Source organism: Pseudoliparis swirei, unplaced genomic scaffold (assembly GCF_029220125.1).
Source record: "Pseudoliparis swirei isolate HS2019 ecotype Mariana Trench unplaced genomic scaffold, NWPU_hadal_v1 hadal_27, whole genome shotgun sequence".
NCBI classification, from domain to species: Eukaryota; Metazoa; Chordata; class Actinopteri; order Perciformes; family Liparidae; genus Pseudoliparis; species Pseudoliparis swirei.
In genome coordinates this window covers 469,479-489,056 of record NW_026613263.1, presented here as the reverse complement: position 1 = coordinate 489,056, position 19,578 = coordinate 469,479, and the positions used below count along the sequence as shown (strand labels likewise).

At 51.2% G+C, this 19,578-nt stretch overlaps 1 protein-coding gene across 2 annotated transcripts; it reads left to right on the top strand.

Moving 5' to 3' along the window:
- The first annotated feature begins 2,812 nt into the window (after positions 1-2,812).
- znf318 (zinc finger protein 318) lies at positions 2,813-13,398 on the top strand. 2 transcript variants are annotated; one of them, XM_056410804.1, is made up of 11 exons: positions 2,813-3,193; positions 4,911-5,023; positions 5,094-5,718; positions 5,779-6,934; positions 7,012-7,094; positions 7,163-7,262; positions 7,329-7,621; positions 8,017-8,190; positions 8,264-8,357; positions 8,564-8,682; positions 9,526-13,398. In XM_056410804.1, exons 1-11 carry the CDS (start codon positions 2,945-2,947, stop codon positions 12,676-12,678), a joined length of 6,159 nt encoding a protein of 2,052 aa, XP_056266779.1. In that variant the 5' UTR covers positions 2,813-2,944; the 3' UTR covers positions 12,679-13,398. The 2 variants fall into 2 exon arrangements, with proteins under 2 accessions (XP_056266779.1, XP_056266778.1); XM_056410803.1 differs by having other exon boundaries at positions 5,094-6,934.
- Positions 13,399-19,578: the final 6,180 nt, after the last annotated feature.

The window sequence follows — 19,578 nt, the reverse complement described above, 5'->3', positions numbered from 1 at the left end:
AGGTTATATTGATACATTTATATTTATATAACTTGTATCGTTGACTTTCTTGAAGAAATGATCCTCTGGATTCCTGTCGTTGTGTTTGTACTCGTGGTTGATGCACCTGTTCTAAGGGGCGGGGCTAGTGTTGAAGGTGGTTGGGTCATGGGTGGAGAGTAGCTCCGCCTCCTCAGGGCTGGTCTTCAGGGGCCGGTATTTCAAAACTTGTAATCCAGATCAGAATGATCCGGATAACCAGATCCCCCTTTCCTCAGCCACGGATCAACCTGATCCATCCCGGTATTTCAAAACGTTGCGGGATTGGATCAGAGTGATCCTGATACCGGCAGATTGGGATTTCCAAATCCGGCCCCGCCCCCTGGATCAGACGGGAAACCGGAAACGGAGCGAACATTTTACGGAAAAAAGGAGAAGCTGGCACTACTGTTGTCTCTAAATCTAAGTATAATATTGGTCAGTGTTGATGCGTCCTAAGACGAGATGAAAGGCAATCACTATATTGAGTTAACAAATTACGTAAATCCGCACAAAGTTGAAAGAATAGCTCGTGAAGTCAAATAAAGCCGAGTTCACGCTAACGCTGCTCCATTGACTTCTGTGTTAAGAGCTAACGAGCTAGTAAAGAGGCTAGCGTCTGTATGTCGCTCCACATTTTAATGCATTTACTCGCAATGCATTTGGTGTAGAATTAAAATGTGTTGTACATATCTCCGATGTCTATGTGTGCAGTTTGTAAAGCCCTCTGAGGCTAATTTGTGATAATGGGCTATAAAATAAACACAATTAAGTTGCATTTTTAGGAAACAGTTGTCAACAAAAGAGATACAACCTTAATATGCGTTTTCTTTATAGATGTTTGTGGAAAGAAGACAGTTAGTCTACAATAGAGCTGACATGTTACTGTGAGTCTACAATAGAGCTGACATGTTATTGTGAGTCTACAGTAGAGCTGACATGTTATTGTTAGTCTACAGTAGAGCTGACATGTTACTGTTAGTCTACAGTAGAGCTGACATGTTATTGTGAGTCTACAATAGAGCTGACATGTTATTGTTAGTCTACAGTAGAGCTGACATGTTATTGTGAGTCTACAATAGAGCTGACATGTTATTGTTAGTCTACAGTAGAGCTGACATGTTATTGTTAGTCTACAATAGAGCTGACATGTTATTGTTAGTCTACAATAGAGCTGACATGTTATTGTGAGTCTACAGTAGAGCTGACATGTTATTGTGAGTCTACAATAGAGCTGACATGTTATTGTTAGTCTACAGTAGAGCTGACATGTTATTGTTAGTCTACAATAGAGCTGACATGTTATTGTGAGTCTACAGTAGAGCTGACATGTTATTGTGAGTCTACAATAGAGCTGACATGTTACTGTGAGTCTACAATAGAGCTGACATGTTATTGTGAGTCTACAGTAGAGCTGACATGTTATTGTTAGTCTACAGTAGAGCTGACATGTTATTGTTAGTCTACAGTAGAGCTGACATGTTATTGTGAGTCTACAATAGAGCTGACATGTTATTGTGAGTCTACAATAGAGCTGACATGTTATTGTTAGTCTACAGTAGAGCTGACATGTTATTGTGAGTCTACAATAGAGCTGACATGTTACTGTGAGTCTACAATAGAGCTGACATGTTATTGTGAGTCTACAGTAGAGCTGACATGTTATTGTGAGTCTACAGTAGAGCTGACATGTTATTGTTAGTCTACAATAGAGCTGACATGTTACTGTGAGTCTACAATAGAGCTGACATGTTATTGTGAGTCTACAATAGAGCTGACATGTTATTGTTAGTCTACAGTAGAGCTGACATGTTACTGTGAGTCTACAATAGAGCTGACATGTTATTGTTAGTCTACAGTAGAGCTGACATGTTATTGTGAGTCTACAGTAGAGCTGACATGTTATTGTTAGTCTACAATAGAGCTGACATGTTACTGTGAGTCTACAGTAGAGCTGACATGTTACTGTGAGTCTACAGTAGAACCTCTCATGCTCCTCTGGGGGTCGACAGGTGTCTCTGCAGGTGGGCCCAGGTGAAGCTCATGAGGACTCCAGTGGTAACCTGAAGACCCTCATCACAGACCAAAGCTTTTGGTCATGTGACATTCAGACCTGAGACCTTGAGAATAAGCAGCAGGTGAACGTCTCTACTGTCTGATGTACTTCTGTTGCTGTGTTTATTCAATAAAGAAATCAATGAGAATCATTTTCTCGTGTTTCCTTTCATCTTAAACCAGCGTGTGTGAAACGTAACCGCCTGGAGGCCACAGCAGACGACCACTGGTTCCCGTGACTGGGCTGTCAGTCACAGAGTTGATTAAAATAGAATTAAAAAAGAAAATAATTACATTTCAAAATGTTCAATTGTTTGTAATCTGCAGCAGGAAAAGCACAAGAAGTAACCTGAATATGGAGGATTCCAAATTAATGAAATCTAAATGCATAAATAAATGTATGAATAAATGAAGATGAAAAAAGTCCGTCCTGTTTAGGTATCAACTTGTATTTATTAATTTCTGTATGTATACATGTATTTATTCATTTCTACTTAAAGTGGTCAAGGGCTTAAGTTCCGTGTGGTTTCTGAAGGGGGCAGCAGCGCGGCAATTGTTGTAGTTTGTAACCGTAGAAGAAGAGCTCGTAGATTCCACGTGGTTCCTGAAGGGGGCAGCAACGCTGCCAGTGTGTTTGTTTATAATCGTAGAAGAAGAGCGCGGAGGTTCCACGTGTTTCCTAAAGGGGGCAGCAGCGCGGCAGTGACTGTGTTTGTAACCGTAGAAGAAGAGCGCGGAGGTTCCGTAGAAGAAGATCGGAGAGCTGAGAATCTGTTTTAATCGACTCGGTTCATTATTTACTTGAACGTGTTCAACGTTTTCGTTAAATCGAAACCGGAAGCTTCCGCTGGTCGAAGGCGGGAAACCGGAGATGTACCGCGGGCGCCCCCCCCCCCCGAGAGGAGGCTATCGGCCGCAGCTGGAGGGCCGAGGTCCGCCGCCTCAGAAGTCCCACCCCGACCCGGGTTACCGAGACGACCGGACCCGGGCCCGGCCGCCATTGCACCCCGACTCCTACCGCCGCTCCCCGCCTCGCAGGAGGTACCCGTCCCCCGGGCCCGGGAGCCACCGAGGCGGGGACTATTGGGCAGGGGGTCCTCATGGTGGTCCTCCGAGAGAGGTGAGTCCTCATGGTGGTCCTCCGAGAGAGGTGAGTCCTCATGGTGGTCCTCCGAGAGAGGTGAGTCCTCATGGTGGTCCTCTAGAGAGGTGAGTCCTCATGGTGGTCCTCTAGAGAGGTGAGTCCTCATGGTGGTCCTCTAGAGAGGTGAGTCCTCATGGTGGTCCTCTAGAGAGGTGAGTCCTCATGGTGGTCCTCTAGAGTGGAGAGTCCTCATGGTGGTCCTCTAGAGAGGTGAGTCCTCATGGTGGTCCTCTAGAGGTGAGTCCTCATGGTGGTCCTCTAGAGAGGTGAGTCCTCATGGTGGTCCTCTAGAGTGGAGAGTCCTCATGGTGGTCCTCTAGAGTGGAGAGTCCTCATGGTGGTCCTCTAGAGAGGTGAGTCCTCATGGTGGTCCTCTAGAGGTGAGTCCTCATGGTGGTCCTCTAGAGAGGTGAGTCCTCATGGTGGTCCTCTAGAGAGGTGAGTCCTCATGGTGGTCCTCTAGAGAGGTGAGTCCTCATGGTGGTCCTCTAGAGTGGAGAGTCCTCATGGTGGTCCTCTAGAGTGGAGAGTCCTCATGGTGGTCCTCTAGAGAGGTGAGTCCTCATGGTGGTCCTCTAGAGAGGTGAGTCCTCATGGTGGTCCTCTAGAGTGGAGAGTCCTCATGGTGGTCCTCTAGAGAGGAGAGTCCTCATGGTGGTCCTCTAGAGTGGAGAGTCCTCATGGTGGTCCTCTAGAGAGGAGAGTCCTCATGGTGGTCCTCTAGAGTGGAGAGTCCTCATGGTGGTCCTCCGAGAGAGGTGAGTCCTCATGGTGGTCCTCTAGAGAGGAGTCTCACTCTGGTAATAGTCTCTGTCTCTGGTTCTCTGGTAATAGTCTCTGGTGTCTCTGGTAATAGTCTCTGGTAAGGGTCTCTGGTAATAGTCTCTGGTAATGGTCTCTGGTAAGGGTCTCTGGTAATAGTCTCTGGTAAGGGTCTCTGGTAATAGTCTCTGGTAAGGGTCTCTGGTAATAGTCTCTGGTAATAGTCTCTGGTAATAGTCTCTGGTAAGGGTCTCTGGTAATAGTCTCTGCTCAGGGTCTCTGGTAAGGGTCTCTGGTAATAGTCTCTGGTAAGGGTCTCTGGTAATAGTCTCTGGTCAGGGTCTCTGGTAAGGGTCTCTGGTAATAGTCTCTGGTAAGGGTCTCTGGTCAGGGTCTCTGGTAATAGTCTCTGGTAAGGGTCTCTGGTAATGGTCTCTGGTCAGGGTCTCTGGTAATAGTCTCTGGTCAGGGTCTCTGGTAAGGGTCTCTGGTCAGGGTCTCTGGTCAGGGTCTCTGGTAAGGGTATCTGGTAATAGTCTCTGGTCAGGGTCTCTGGTAAGGGTCTCTGGTCAGGGTCTCTGGTCAGGGTCTCTGGTAAGGGTATCTGGTAATAGTCTCTGGTAAGGGTCTCTGGTAATAGTCTCTGGTCAGGGTCTCTGGTCAGGGTCTCTGGTCAGGGTCTCTGGTAAGGGTATCTGGTAATAGTCTCTGGTAATGGTCTCTGGTCAGGGTCTCTGGTAAGGGTCTCTGGTAATAGTCTCTGGTAAGGGTCTCTGGTCAGGGTCTCTGGTAAGGGTATCTGGTAATAGTCTCTGGTAATGGTCTCTGGTAAGGGTCTCTGGTAAGGGTCTCTGGTAATAGTCTCTGGTAAGGGTCTCTGGTAATGGTCTCTGGTAAGGGTCTCTGTGTGTCCTCGTGTGTCTCTGTGTAGCAGAGGTCTCCGTCCCCCCGAGGATCCGGTCCCATCGACCACAACCTGGTCATCACTGTTGGAAACGAGCTCACCGGACCATCTGGCTCCGCCCCCTCACGCCATCATGACAGGTACTCGTGAAAACGGACTTGTCTCCTCAGGTGAAGGATGGAGCCGTGTTGACTCTCGTGTTCCCTGCAGAGACTACCCCCCTCGACCCGAGTACGAGCGGAGCCGGGGCCGGAGCCGGCCTCGCAGCCGGAGTTCCGACCGGGGCCGGGCCAAGAGCCAGGTAAGGAGCAAGAGCCGGCCTCGCAGCCAGAGCCGCAGTCTGGACCGGAGCCGGGGCCGGAGCCGGCCTCGCAGCCGGAGTTCCGACCGGGGCCGGGCCAAGAGCCAGGTAAGGAGCAAGAGCCGGCCTCGCAGCCAGAGCCGCAGTCTGGACCGGGGCCGGGGCCAGAGCCGCAGTCCGGACCGGAGCCAGAGCCGCAGTCCGGACCGTCGTCGGGGGAAGAGCCGGGGTCGGAGCCGAAGCCGGGGCCGGAGCCGGGGAAAGAGCCGCAGTCCGAGCCGGAGCCGGGCCAAGAGCCGGGGCCGGAGCAAGAGCCGCCCCCGCAGCAGGTCCGGGTCCAGGGGGCGGAGCCACGTCCGCAGCGCGAGCAGCAGCAGCTCGAGTGGCCGAGATGACGGCGCCGAGAAAACCCGGAGAGAGTTCCGGGAGCTGGACACGGCCCGGCGCCGCAAGGAGCTGGAGGAGATGCTGAGTCTGCCCACCAAGTCCATCCTGAAGAAACGCACCGACTCCGAGGACTCGCCTTCACTCCGGGTAAGACATACCGCCACCGCCACCGCCACCACCACCACAACAACATGTCTCTGGTTCCAGGCCACCGACTCCCCTCGAGGGCCAGAGGGCGCCAACATTTCCCGGGTGGCCGACCAGCTGCTGCAGGCCGTGAAGGGCATGGAGCCCCACATGGTGGCCTCCATGCTGGCGGAGCTGCGGTCCGACCCCCAGATGGCTCACCGCGTCGGCCTCGATGCCGAGATCACCGAGATCCTGCAGCTCCTGGGGGGGCCGGCGGGGCCCGAGGCTCACGGGCCGGCGGACGACATCGACGACGAGGAGAAGTTCCTGTACGGGGATTCGGAGGAGCCCAAACCTCCGCCGGCGTCCGAGCCCGTCCGGCACCAAGGGCTGGACCTGTACGGAGACGTGACGGAGGAGGCCCTGTACGGAGACTGCCCCCCACAGAAGACCGCCGGGGCCTCGGCTCGCCTTCAGGCCACTCCCACCGCAGGCGACCTGGAGGAGCAGCGTGCGAGCCGGTCCTCCATCAGCCCCGACCAGAACATCACGGTCCAGACGAACACCGCCATACCGCCGGGGATGGAGCCGCTGGAGGAGGGCGAGCGCCAGGCGCTGGAGGAGTACGAGAAGATCCAGGACCTGCTGAAGACCATCGGCCTGGACCTGGGCGTGACCGAGATCAGCAAGATGGCGGCCAGGACCAAAGAGCGCCTCCACGGTAACAAGCCGCCTCCGAAGACGCCCACGCGCCGCAGGGGGTACTCCTCCGGCAGCTCGAACGGCAGCCGGGGCCGCAGGAGGCGAAGCCGCAGCAGCTCCAGCAGCAGCAGCAGCCGCAGCCGCAGCCGCAGCCGGGGGGGCAGCTGGAGCAGCGAGGGCGGCGGCCGGAGGAGCTCGGCACCTCAAGCTCACAAAGACGTCAAAGAGCCTGCCGCCGGGCAGATCGGCGCCGCGCCGCCTCCGACCCCCGACCCCAAACTCCTCCTTGCTCACCCCGGGGTGCCCATCCCCCCCTACCCCCCCTCACAGGTCCACGGCATGATGCCCCCCAACTTCCCCCCGCCGGGATACAGCCAGTACGGAAACTACCTTCCCTACATGCACCAGCAGTGGCCGCCCATGTACCCGCCCCCCAACATGGCGCCGCCCCCCCAAACCGGCACAGGCGAGTTACCCCCCACTCTGCCCTACAAGCACCCCTACGGCAAAGCCCCGGAGCCGGGGGCCAAAGGTCGGTGCAGGATGGACGTCCAGCTTGCCCCTCGGAGGGGTGGGCGGTGAGTAATTCTGGTTGTGGCTTGTCGGCAGGTTCCACTGAGACTTCTGGTCCGGACGGGCAGCAGCCGGGCCGAGTGTCTGAGGAGCAGAACACCGAGAGCCAGAAGCAAAAGGTCCGGCCTCCGCGAGACGTCCTGAGCCCGAGCTGCGGGGCGGCGCACTGACTCTGTTTGTTTGTCAGGTTCTGGAGGAGCGAGAGAAGCTGAAGCAGGAGCGAGACGTCCGCATGAAGAAGAAGGAGTACCTGATGAAGGAGCTGGAGAGGCTCCGCAAGCAGCAGGGTGAGGTCACGCTGCCGCCGCCGCGGTCCTCCTGGAGACGTGCGGCTGACTGACTCTGTGTTTCAGGGGAGCTCCTGAGGAAGAAGCGGCGGGAGAAGGGCGGCCACAGAGACCCGCTGCTGCAGGACATCAGCCGCCTGCAGGAGGAGGTCATGGCTCAGATCTCCAGCCTGCGCAAAGAGCACGAGGCCGCCGAGAAGAAACGCAACGAGATCGAGAAGATAGCGCTCATCCTCGGCCTGATCCCGTCCGACCGGCCCCGCAGGGCCGCCCGGCCGCCGGAGGACCAGGAGGACGAGCCGGAGAAGAAGACGCGTGAAGCCCAGAGGAGCCCCGAGGGCCGGCCGGCCGCCATGAAGGTACAGAGCAGCTCCAGAGGAGGTAGACGGGAAGTACTGCTGATGCTTAGCTACGCCTCCTCTAGCTGCCGTGCAGCTCGGTGGTCACACAGAGTCTGTTCCTGTGGTACCAGCAGCTGGTCCACAGCCGGCAGGAGGCTTATAGACGGTAGTTTAGCTCCAGTTGATAAAGAAACCTGGAAGAACAGGTGCGAGTGCTCCAGGTGATCCTGTGAGAACGTAGGCAGCTCGGAGGGTTGTGATGTTGAACCGTAAAGCAAGTTGGCGGTTCTGATCCGCTGGACTGAGCCGGAGCTCTGCAGGTAAGGAAGCTTTACGCTGCACCTTTTAAAGAGTTTAGTTTGAGTGACTCCTGACTGTCCTCACGCCATGTTGACTCCATCTTTGTTCCTTAGGCGGCGGCGGCGTTGAGAGCGTCTCCAGACGAGCCGCCCACCGACGCCCCGACTCCGCCCCCGGAGCCGTTTGAGTACTATGACGCTGGAAACCACTGGTGCAGGAACTGTAACGTCACCTCTGGCTCCATGTTTGATTATTTCACTCACCTGCACAGCAAGACGCACCGAAAGGTTGGTTCCTCCTCCTGCTGAGGCGCCGCTGGCTGAGGGACGACGGCCCTAACTCCTCTCTTTGGCTCCTCAGACTCTGGACCCCTACGACCGGCCCTGGGCCTCCACTCCCACCAAAATCATCAAGAACCTTCTTTCGGAAGAGAAGCTGACCAAACCCGCCAAAGGTAGCCCCCCCCCCCCCCCCTCACGATGCCGGTGCCGAGCGCCTGAAGGTTGTTAGCCGTCTCCTGCTTCCAGGTGGATCTTACCGGAGGCTTTAGTGTGTCATGTGTCTGCTGTCACATGTCGGCTCTCTGACAGGCGGGGACGCATGATTGGCCGTTGGCTTCATGGCGCCGTGTGTCTGAAGCGGGCTGCGTGTCTCCTGCAGGTTCTGAGTTCCTGCTGCCGGTCCGAGGGTTCTTCTGCCTGCTGTGCAAACAGTTTTATGGAGACGCCATCTGTGCAGAGGAGCACGTCACCACGCACGCTCACAACGAGAAGTACAAGGTACTGAAGCCCCTTTGCTCCGCAGGAGCTCGTGCATGTTCGGCGGTTGGTGTTGTATAGCGACTAGAACTCCAGTCCATCCTTGTGGCGCCGTGCTGACGGCTGCCCTGCAGGCTTATTACTCTTCCACTTCTCCACCTTCCGCCAGAACTGTGTCCGGGCGCACGGCTCCAGCGTAGGTCGCCTATGTGTAACGAATACTTCAAAACGTGCGGCCTGACCGGGAATCTTGTGCATTTAAGTCTCCAAAACATTCACGAGCCAATTCTCATATCGCGAAAAACTGCTAAAGATTTGCACCGCCTATGGGGAAAAAACTTAAAGCGACTAAGGATCCCAGAGCGTGACTCGCAAATACATCAAAATGTGCGGCCTGATCGGGAATCGTCTAAAGTGACTTTTCTAAGAGATCGGACCGGCGCTTAACCCCCAGAATGCCAGGAAATGGCGAGAAATAGTCCCATTCCGGAAGAGAACACGCTAACCAACGCTAACCTGTGTTTCCACACTGACTTGTCTGACGAGTTCATTTTCTCAAAGCTAGCTCAGTTTCCAGGGAATCTTTGTCACAAATCTTTTGAATGACACGTATGACAGATGTTGTGGTCGATTTTAAAAGACGAATCCATGTGAAACCAGAACCTTCCTGGTCGTTGGTCGGTGTTCATCAATAAGCGGGAAGCTGACCTCCGTTTGGTGCTCGTGGTAAAAACTACGTCAAACAATAGATGATCCAAAGCAAAGGGCCGACGCTAGTTTACAACACCCGAAAAGTATTTCAGCTATTCATTTGATGTTCTGCTCAGAAGTATTTCGTCACTCTCTTGTCGCCTCCTTCCCCAGAAACAGATGTACGAGAACCCTTTGTATGAACAGAGGAGGAACCTGGACCGGCAGGCCGGACTGGCCTCCGAGGCCAGCGGGAAGAAACGCAAACACGAGGACGAAGACAAGAGCAACAAGGACGAAAAGGCCAAACACAAAAAGGAGAAAAGGGACAAGGACAAAAAGAAGGAGTCCGACGCGGTTCAGAAGGAGGAGAAAATTAAAAAGGAGGAAGAGGAGGCGAAGCAGAGCAAGAAAGAGGAAGAATTTAAGAATGCCAAAAGCCTGGAAGAGGAAAGACCTTCGTACAGCAAGAAGGATGAGGAAGACAAGTTTAAGAGCAGCAAGAAGGATAATAAATACCGCTGCAGCAGGGAGGAAGAGGAGAGGGGTAAACACGGCAGAAAGGACGACGACGACAGACACAAATACAGAGAAGAGGAATCTCGGTACCGGTACCGCAGGGATGAAGAGGATCGGTATGACAGCCGTCCCAAATACGGTTCGCGAGATGACAAATACAGTCTGTATTCAGATTCCAGATCCAAACATGACGAAGGGAAAGTTAAGGCTGAGAAAGAAGCTGTCAAAAAGCTTGAGCTGGGGAAACCAGATATCAACAAGCCCGAACCTCCGCAGAAGCCCTACGACCCGCCCAAGATCCTCTGCGGACCCAGTCCAGCCATGAGGGCAAAACTTCGCAAGCAGTGTCTGGAAACCGGCAAACCGCCGCCTCCGGCTGTGACCGCGACTCCTTCGTTTGGGAAGTTCACGTGGAAGAAGAAGGAGAGTATTCTGGCAAAGGAGGCAGAGAAAGTTGCCGCTGAGTTCATCAAAGAAGATGAAGCAGCTACGAAGCAGAACCCGGTCTCTTCTGAGGACTCTTTTGCTAAATCTATGGCCGTTGCCAAGGAGATCGCCCACAAACTGGGGGGCCAAACCACCACGCCTCCTTGGGTGTTCAACCGTATCAGGATCCGGCCGAACCTCCCTGCACCTGCTTCAGTTCTGAGGAAAACCGCCATGATGGGTAAACCCGCCCCTCTGAATACCTTTCTCTCCATTAGACCTCAAAACACTGGACCTGCTCCCAAAGAAGAACCCTTATTCTGCGACGGTCTCACAAGGGCTCTTAATGCCCAGAATGCACTGCTGGAAAATAAACCACAGCCATTAATTGGTGCACCTGGGACATCCGACGAGGCAATGCCTCCACCTCCGGTGTCAAGACCTGCACCCCTGGGGGCTAAACTTGAACCATTGGAGGCTAACCCTGCGCCACCAGTTCTTAAACCCGCGCCACCAGTTCTTAAACCAGCACCACCAGGTTGTAACCCTGCACCACCAGGTTGTAACCCCACGCCACCAGTTCTTAAACCTGCGCCACCAGGTTTTAACCCCGCACCACCAGGTTGTAACCCTGCACCACCAGGTTGTAACCCCACGCCACCAGTTCTTAAACCTGCGCCACCAGGTTTTAACCCCGCGCCACCAGGTTGTAACCCCGCGCCACCAGTTCTTAAACCTGCGCCACCAGGTTTTAACCCCGCGCCACCAGGTTGTAACCCCGCGCCACAAGTTCTTAAATCTGCGCCACCAGGTTGTAACCCCGCACCACCAGGTTGTAACCCCACGCCACCAGTTCTTAAACCTGCGCCACCAGGTTGTAACCCCGCACCACCAGGTTGTAACCCCGCGCCACCAGTTCTTAAATCTGCGCCACCAGGTTGTAACCCCGCACCACCAGGTTGTAACCCCGCGCCACCAGTTCTTAAATCTTCGCCACCAGGTTGTAACCCTGCGCCACCAGGTTGTAACCCCGCGCCACCAGGTTGTAACCCCGCACCACCAGGTTGTAACCCCGCGCCACCAGTTCTTAAATCTGCGCCACCAGGTTGTAACCCCACGCCACCAGGTTGTAACCCCGCACCACCAGGTTGTAACCCCACACCACCAGTTCTTAAATCTGCGCCACCAGGTTGTAACCCCGCACCACCAGGTTGTAACCCCACGCCACCAGGTTGGAACCCCGCGCCACCAGGTTGGAACCCCGCACCACCAGGTTGGAACCCCGTACCACCAGGTTGTAACCCCGCACCAATCGAGGCAAAGCCTGCACCATCTGTGGCTAAACTGGCCCAGCCAACAATGATAAAGATTGTGTCCGACGTGGCAGCTCCTGGCGTCCCGGAGGACGAGCAGACTTGTACGTTTTTTGTCAAGCCGCCACCTTTCATGAACATTGGCGACGGACCTCATAAGTCTGATAAACTTAAGAGTAACCTGGCTGCAGCTAAAGCCCAGGACTTATTCAACATCTTTTACAACCGGGTTGGCCAATCAGGCGCCTCCTCCATAACCAAACCAGCAACGGACACCAGCGCTGGCGGGAGCAGCACCAATAAAAGTTGTCTTCCGACCATGCAAGCACCAAAACCACAACCTCTGCTTCTAACTCTGTCCCAACCTCCATCTGAAGTCTGCACATCTCTACAACCAGAATCACAAAGTCCCCAAAGCCAGCCAGAGCCAGTCATTCAGATTGAATCTGTTTGGTCCTTGCAGCCTTCCCCAACTCCACCACCTGAGGAGGTTCCATCTGAAACCCAGCCAAGACTGAATCCACCAGACCAGTCTGAGGCTCAGAGTGTACCCCAAAACCAGTCCTGGACTCCTAAATATCAGTCCCAAACCAAGCCTGCGGAGTGGCAACCAACATCTCAAACTCTGTCCACGCCCAATCCATCCCCTCAAATCCACACAGACCCCCAACCAGACCAGGACATCCAGTCCCTGCTACATATAGAGACCCATCCTGACACGGCTCTTGAACCTGCTCCTAAGCCAGGCCCCAAAACTAGAGTTAAGGCGACTCCGACAAAGAGAACCTCTGCTGCCCCCCGGGCTGTCAGGCAAACCAGATCTCAAACCAGATACCAGACCCGCCAGCAGCAGAGCCAGTCCGAGCCTGAGCTATCTTCAGGAGATTTTGACTCTGCACTTTCGGACTCCAAGGGGCTGGACTTGTCCGATCCCGACTCTGGATTGCTGGTGGAGGAGGCGACGCCCAGCGAGCACGACCCACCGATGATGGAGATCACCCCTGAGGCCCTGGGCCTCCCCACAGACATGACAACTCTGGACTTTGATTATGATTTTAACTTTGAGTAGCAGCTGACCTCAAAACCAGGAATTCTCTGATCAATACTCGACTGGACTTGAAAGCAGCTGGCGTGAAAGACGCGGACAGACTTGAGACTTTGAAGACTGACCGTTATCCGTTTGAAGCACTAGTTTGACGTTTAGGAAACATTGTTGTCTGTCTTCTCTGGGGTCCAGGGCGTCTCTACAGTCCAGGGCCTCCAGACCGGCAATCTTTTGTTGAAAACAAGAAGCCCATGAATACTTACGAAAGAGTTTTACGGTCCTTAATGTGGTTCAGACTGAGAATGTTTCAGGGCTGGAAGACGATTAATGGGACAAGAAAGCTGAAAAATGAGCAGTTAGATTTATTTTCCAGATGTTCCTCTAATCTTTCATTTACATTACTATTTTCTCTTCAGGCGTCTAAAGTTCACCTTTTTAGTTTGAGCCACATCAAACACCTGTTGTACACCGATGTTTGTGGATTTGACCTCGCCGATATCTGATGCCTCCTCCTGAGAGTAAAGTTCTCTTGTTTTCTACTTGTTCATTGCTCCTCTTTTAAAACCAGTCGGACCAAAAGCAGCTCAGTTGTTGATTGCGGATCCAGGATCTGATTCCTAGAGAAGTGCAGCCGGTCTGTGTTTGACGCACTGATCTGAAGTCAGTGCTGACGTGAGGAACCAAACTCGTCTCTGTGACTCCGTTGCTTCAAGTAGTTTTAATAAAAGTTAGTGCAGAAACAACCGCAGCTTTGTGTCTGGATTATTACACGTTATACGATATTGTACTTTAGTCGAACTAACGTACTGCACTTTAGTCATGCTAACGTACTGCACTTTAGTCATGCTAACGTACTGTAGTTTAGTCATGCTAACGTACTGCACTTTAGTCATGCTAACGTACTGTAGTTTAGTCATGCTAATGTACTGTACTTTAGTCATACTGAGGTACTAACGTACTGTACTTTAGTCATGCTGAGGTCCTAACGTACTGTACTTTAGTCATGCTGAGGTCCTAACGTACTGTACTTTAGTCATGCTGAGGTACTAACGTACTGTACTTTAGTCATGCTGAGGTCCTAACGTACTGTACTTTAGTCGTACTGAGGTCCTAACGTACTGTACTTTAGTCATGCTGAGGTCCTAACGTACTGTACTTTAGTTGTACTGAGGTCCTAACGTACTGTACTTTAGTCATGCTGAGGTCCTAACGTACTGTACTTTAGTCATGCTGAGGTACTAACGTACTGTACTTTAGTCATGCTGAGGTCCTAACGTACAGTACTTTAGTCGTACATAGGTACTGTACTTCCTACTTCAACACCTCAGTGGTAACTATAGTACTCTTTACTGTAGGCCTACTACATCTCAGGTACATTGTGTACTGTACAGTATGTAGATGTAGTACAGTAAAAGTACAATTGTAACGTTAACTATTGTACTTTTACTATCCTACACCGTTTAGTATATTGTGAGGCTAATCATTTCAGTATTAATATTATATTATATTTCTACAGTGGTGTTTTAACTTGAAGATGTCTAGTTTCCGGTCAGAACCCTCATTATTAAACTCAGGCAGCCAATCAGAAAAATCCCTTGACGCATTGCTAGGCAGGGTAGCCGCATCAGCAGCCAACCGGTGGGCCGGGAACGGGCGCAGGGAGCCGAAACCGACCGAGTGACAGCGTCCGAGTCCCGGAGAAGAACATCCCGGAGCCTCGGTGGAGACCCAGAGCCCGGCACCGCGCACACGATGCCCAACACAGCCGAGGAGGTGAGCTGAGATCCAACATGGCGGCGCTGACGCGGTGCGGTAGTCTCATCAGGACCGGGAGAGGGGCGCCCAGGTCCGCTGACGCTAAGCTAGCTGCTAGCTGGAGGGAGACACATATACAGAAACGGCTTTATATGAGAGAGACACCTGGTGAGAGTTTTTTTTTTTGATTTTTGAAAAACACTTTATTTCACATTTTCTCAGCTTTTACATAGCTTCTTAAAAATAAAGTGCTATAAAAATTAGGTTGTTAAAAATAAAAAACACCACAACCAAAAACAAAACATTAAAAACAAATAAAACATGTTTTACCTCATAAAAAGTGGTGCAAACTCCAGCTCCTCTTCCACCACAGAGCAAACAATATCTTTAAAACACCAGCGTTGTTTAAAAGCATCCAGGTCTCCAATGTGTTTATAAAACCTGAACTCCAGCCAGAGTCTGGCTCTGATGTTACAGAGCCACACTGCCCTGGCTTCCTGCCCCTCTCTGTTTTCCACCCGGGACTTTCTTGTCAAATATATGGCCATTTTGGCTTCGCCGGATAAAAAATTAAGGAGCTGCCATTTTTCTTTTTCCGTCTTTTTGTAGGCAGCTCCCATGATAAAACCTTCTCTGTAAAAGCCACATTAAAAAGACTAAATACCAATGTTAAAAGAGCGAAGAAACTCAAAAGTCTCTTACACTCATTAAAAACATGGTAAATAGTCTCCCGGAGGTCACAGAAGGGGCACTGGCTCAGGACAGCGGGATTAATGACTGAAATAAAAGCGTTGGACGCGACAGCACCGTGTAAAATCCGCCACTGGAGGTCAGCGGTCCTTTTCTTTAGGGGAGGCTTGTATAGGACCCCCCACTGCGGGCCAGGGCCTCCATGCCCAAGTCTCTCTGACCACACAGTGGGCGGTCTGTTGCACAGTCTGGACCTGTTAATGCTCTTCACGAGGTTAAAATACAAAGTCTTCTTGTCTGCTTTGTTCAGTGTGCAGTTTTCTGGGTGGGTTGTCCTTAGCAGGGGGCCGGTGAGTCCCCCTAGCCCCGGGCTGAGGGAGATGTCTGGGAAGGGGTCTGCAGGGTCCGGCTCTGTCCTCTGCTGGCTGTAGTCGTTGAGGAGGCTCCTCTCCAACCCGGTCAGCCTCTGCCTCCACAGCTCCAGGAGCCTCCTCGCCACCCGGTCGGAATGCAGCCCCAGCAGGGAGCCCAGGGCCGGGGGGTCGCTCAGCGTCGGCCCCACTGCATCCACCAACTGCTGCAGGCAAAGAGTCTTTGTTAGCAGCAGCGCCCCCGTTAGTCCAGGTCCTGATGAGGAGGTCTGAGCTCCCTCAGGACGTCTACACCATCAGAGCTCTGGAGACAACCAATCAGGAGGCCCTCTGAGCCAGACTTTCTGATTGGAGGAGGCTGGAGCTGCCTCTAGTCTTACCTCTGGTGGCCACTCACGAGTAGGACACCTGCATCTGTCTTCATCCAGGTGGCCTGAACGCACCACGACCGAAGGTCCCTGAACGCACCACGACCGAAGGTCCCTGAACGCACCACGACCGAAGGTCCCTGGACGCACCACGACCGAAGGTCCCTGGACGCACCACGACAGGCCTTTTCCATGACAGAAACGCAGCGAGCTTTGAAGCAATGTCATTATGAGCCCTGAACCAGACCCCTGAGCCCTGAACCAGACCCCTGAGACCTGAACCAGATCCAATCCACATTACTTTTCTTAACAATCAAAGAGACACTTCTTTTTGATGTTTTAAATATTTGATCCATCAGGGTAACGTTCAGGGAGCGTCGGTGTTTAAACATTCTTGTATTTTAATCATCATAAAAATGACTTATTGTTTTGCTTCAGAAGAACCGCAAAAACACGTTTAAAGCTCCAATTCAATTCAGTTTATTTGTATAGCCCAATTTCACAAATTACAAATTTGTCTCTGAGTGCTTTACAATCTGTACACATAGACATCCCTGCCCCAAAACCTCACATCGGACCAGGAAAAACTCCCAAATAACCCTTCAGGGGGAAAAAAAGGGAAGAAACCTTCAGGAGATCAACAAAGGAGGATCCCTCTCCAGGATGGACAGAACAATAGATGTCATGTGACCAGAAGGACAGATTTAGAGTTTAAATACATTCAATGAATGTGACAGAGTGGATGAATAGTTCATAGTAGGCATATTCCACGATGGAGACCTCCACGATCCATCAGATGGCGGTAAAGAGGAGGAGTGGCGGAGTCTCAACAGGACAGTGGCGTAGTCAGGAGCAGGAATTCCACGACCCAGACCTCGATGATCCATCAGGCAGATAGGATCTATGCCGTCTCATAGGGTCCGATGACCCCATGAGACGTGAAGTCACAAGGACTCCGGGGAGAAAGCAGAGTTAGTAACGTGTGATTGAGAGATGAAAAGTCATCCTTAAGGAGAGAAAAAAGAGGAGATAGGTACTCAGTGCATCCTAAACGTCCCCCAGCAGCTATAAGCCTATAGCAGCATATCAAGGGGCTGGACCAGGTGAACCTGATTCAGCCCTAACTATAAGCTCTGTCAAAGAGGAACGTCTTAAGTCGACTCTTAAACGAGGTGACTGTGTCTGCCTCCAGGACTGAAATTGGAAGCTGGTTCCATAAAAGAGGAGCTTGATAACTAAAGGCTCTGGCTCCCATTCTACTTTTTAAGACTCTAGGAACTACAAGTAGTCCCGCATTTAGTGAGCGTAGCTCTCTAGTGGGGCAATATGGTACTACAAGCTCCTTAAGATAGGATGGTGCATCACCAATCAAGGCTTTGTACGTTAAGAGAAGAATTTTAAAAGTGATTCTTGATTTTACTGGGAGCCAGTGCAGAGCAGCTAGTGCAGGAGTGATGTGATCTCTTTTCTTAGTTTGAGTGAGAACACGAGCTGCAGCATTCTGGATCAACTGGAGGGACCTAAGAGATTTATTAGAGCAGCCTGATAATAAGGAGTTGCAGTAATCCAGTCTCGAAGTAACGCACGCGTGAACCAATTTTTCTGCATCTTCTTGAGACAAGATGTGCCTGATTTTTGAAATATTACGTAGATGAAAGAATGCAGTCCTTGAGATTTGCTTTACGTGGGAGTTAAAGGACAAGTCCCGATCAAAGATAACGCCAAGATTCTTTACAGTGGTGTTGGATGCCAGGGCAATGCCGTCTACAGAAACCACATCACCAGATAATTGATCTCTGAGGTGCTCAGGGCCGATTAAAATTACTTGGTTTTGTCTGAGTTTAACATCAAGAAGTTGCAGGTCATCCATGTTTTATGTCTTTAAGACATGCTTGAATTTACCGAGTTGGTTGCTCTCCTCTGGTTTTATCGATAAATATAGTTGAGTATCATCTGCATAACAATGAAAGTTTATGGAGTGTTTCCTGATAATATTGCCCAAAGGAAGCATGTATAAGGTAAATAAAATTGGTCCAAGCACAGAACCTTGTGGAACTCCGTGATTAACGTTGGTGGTTATCGAGGCGTCATCGTTTACAAATACAAACTGAGATCGATCTGATAAATAGGATTTAAACCAAATTAGTGCCGTGCCTGAAATGCCAATCGACTGCTCCAGTCTCTGTAACAGGATGTCATGGTCAATGGTGTCGAATGCAGCACTAAGGTCTAACAAGACCAGTACAGAGAGGAGTCCTCTATCAGGACTAAGGTCTAACAAGACCAGGACAGAGATGAGTCCTCTATCAGCACTAAGGTCTAACAAGACCAGCACAGAGAGGAGTCCTCTATCAGGACTAAGGTCTAACAAGACCAGTACAGAGATGAGTCCTCTATCAGCACTAAGGTCTAACAAGACCAGTACAGAGAGGAGTCCTCTATCAGCACTAAGGTCTAACAAGACCAGGACAGAGAGGAGTCCTCTATCAGCACTAAGGTCTAACAAGACCAGTACAGAGAGGAGTCCTTTATCAGGACTAAGGTCTAACTAGACCAGTACAGAGATGAGTCCTCTATCAGCACTAAGGTCTAACTAGACCAGGACAGAGAGGAGTCCTTTATCTGCTGCCATTAAGAGGTCATTTGTAGTTTTCACCAGTGCTGTCTCGGTGCTGTGGTGTTTTCTAAATCCTGATTGAAATTTCTCAAATAAACTATTATGATGTAGAAAGTCGCACAACTGATTTGCGACCACTTTCTCAAGGATCTTGGAGAGGAAGGGAGGTTAGAGATCGGTCTGTAGTTAGCCAACACCTCTGGATCCAGAGTGGGCTTCTTCAGGAGAGGTTTAATAACAGCCACTTTGAAGGAGTGTGGTACGTGGCCTGTTAGCAGAGACACATTGATAATATCTAATAGAGAGCCGCCAATTAAAGGCAAAACGTCTTTAAGCAGCCTCGTCGGGATGGGGTCCAAGAGACAGGTAGACGTGTTCGAAGTAGAAACCGTTGAAGATAATTGGTCACGGTTGATGGGAGAAAAGCCCTCCAAATATACACCAGGGCATCCAGCGGTTTCCAAGGCCATTCCACTTGAGGACAGATTGGCACTGGTTATGGGCAAGAGAATATTAATCTTGTCCCTAATAGTTAAAATCTTTTCATTAAAGAAGTTCATAAAGTCATTACCACTGAGGTTTATAGGAATGCTCGGCTCCACAGAGCTGTGACTCTGTCAGCCTGGCTACAGTGCTGAAGAGAAACCTGGGGTTGTTTTTATTTTTTTCTATTACTGATGAGTAATAGGCTGCTCTTGCATTACGGAGGGCCTTCTTATAAGTTTTAAGACTATCTCGCCAAACTAAGCGGGATTCTTCCAGATTAGTTGAACGCCATATGCGTTCAAGCTTTCGGGACGTTTGCTTTAGTTTGAGGTCTGAGGGTTATACCAGGGAGCAAACCTCCTCTTCCTCACTGTCTTCTTCTTCAGAGGGGCTATCGAGTCCAGTGTCATTCTCAGAGAGCCTGTGGCACTGTCAACAAGATGATCAATCTGGGACGGACTAAAGTTAGACCAGGAGTCCTCTGTTATATTGAGACGTGGTATCGAATCAAATACAGAAGGAATCGCTTCTTTAAATTTAGCTACAGCACTGTCAGTTAGACATCTGGTGTAGAAACTTTTGACTAATGGAGTACACTCCGGTAGTATAAATTCAAAAGTTATGAGGTTGTGGTCTG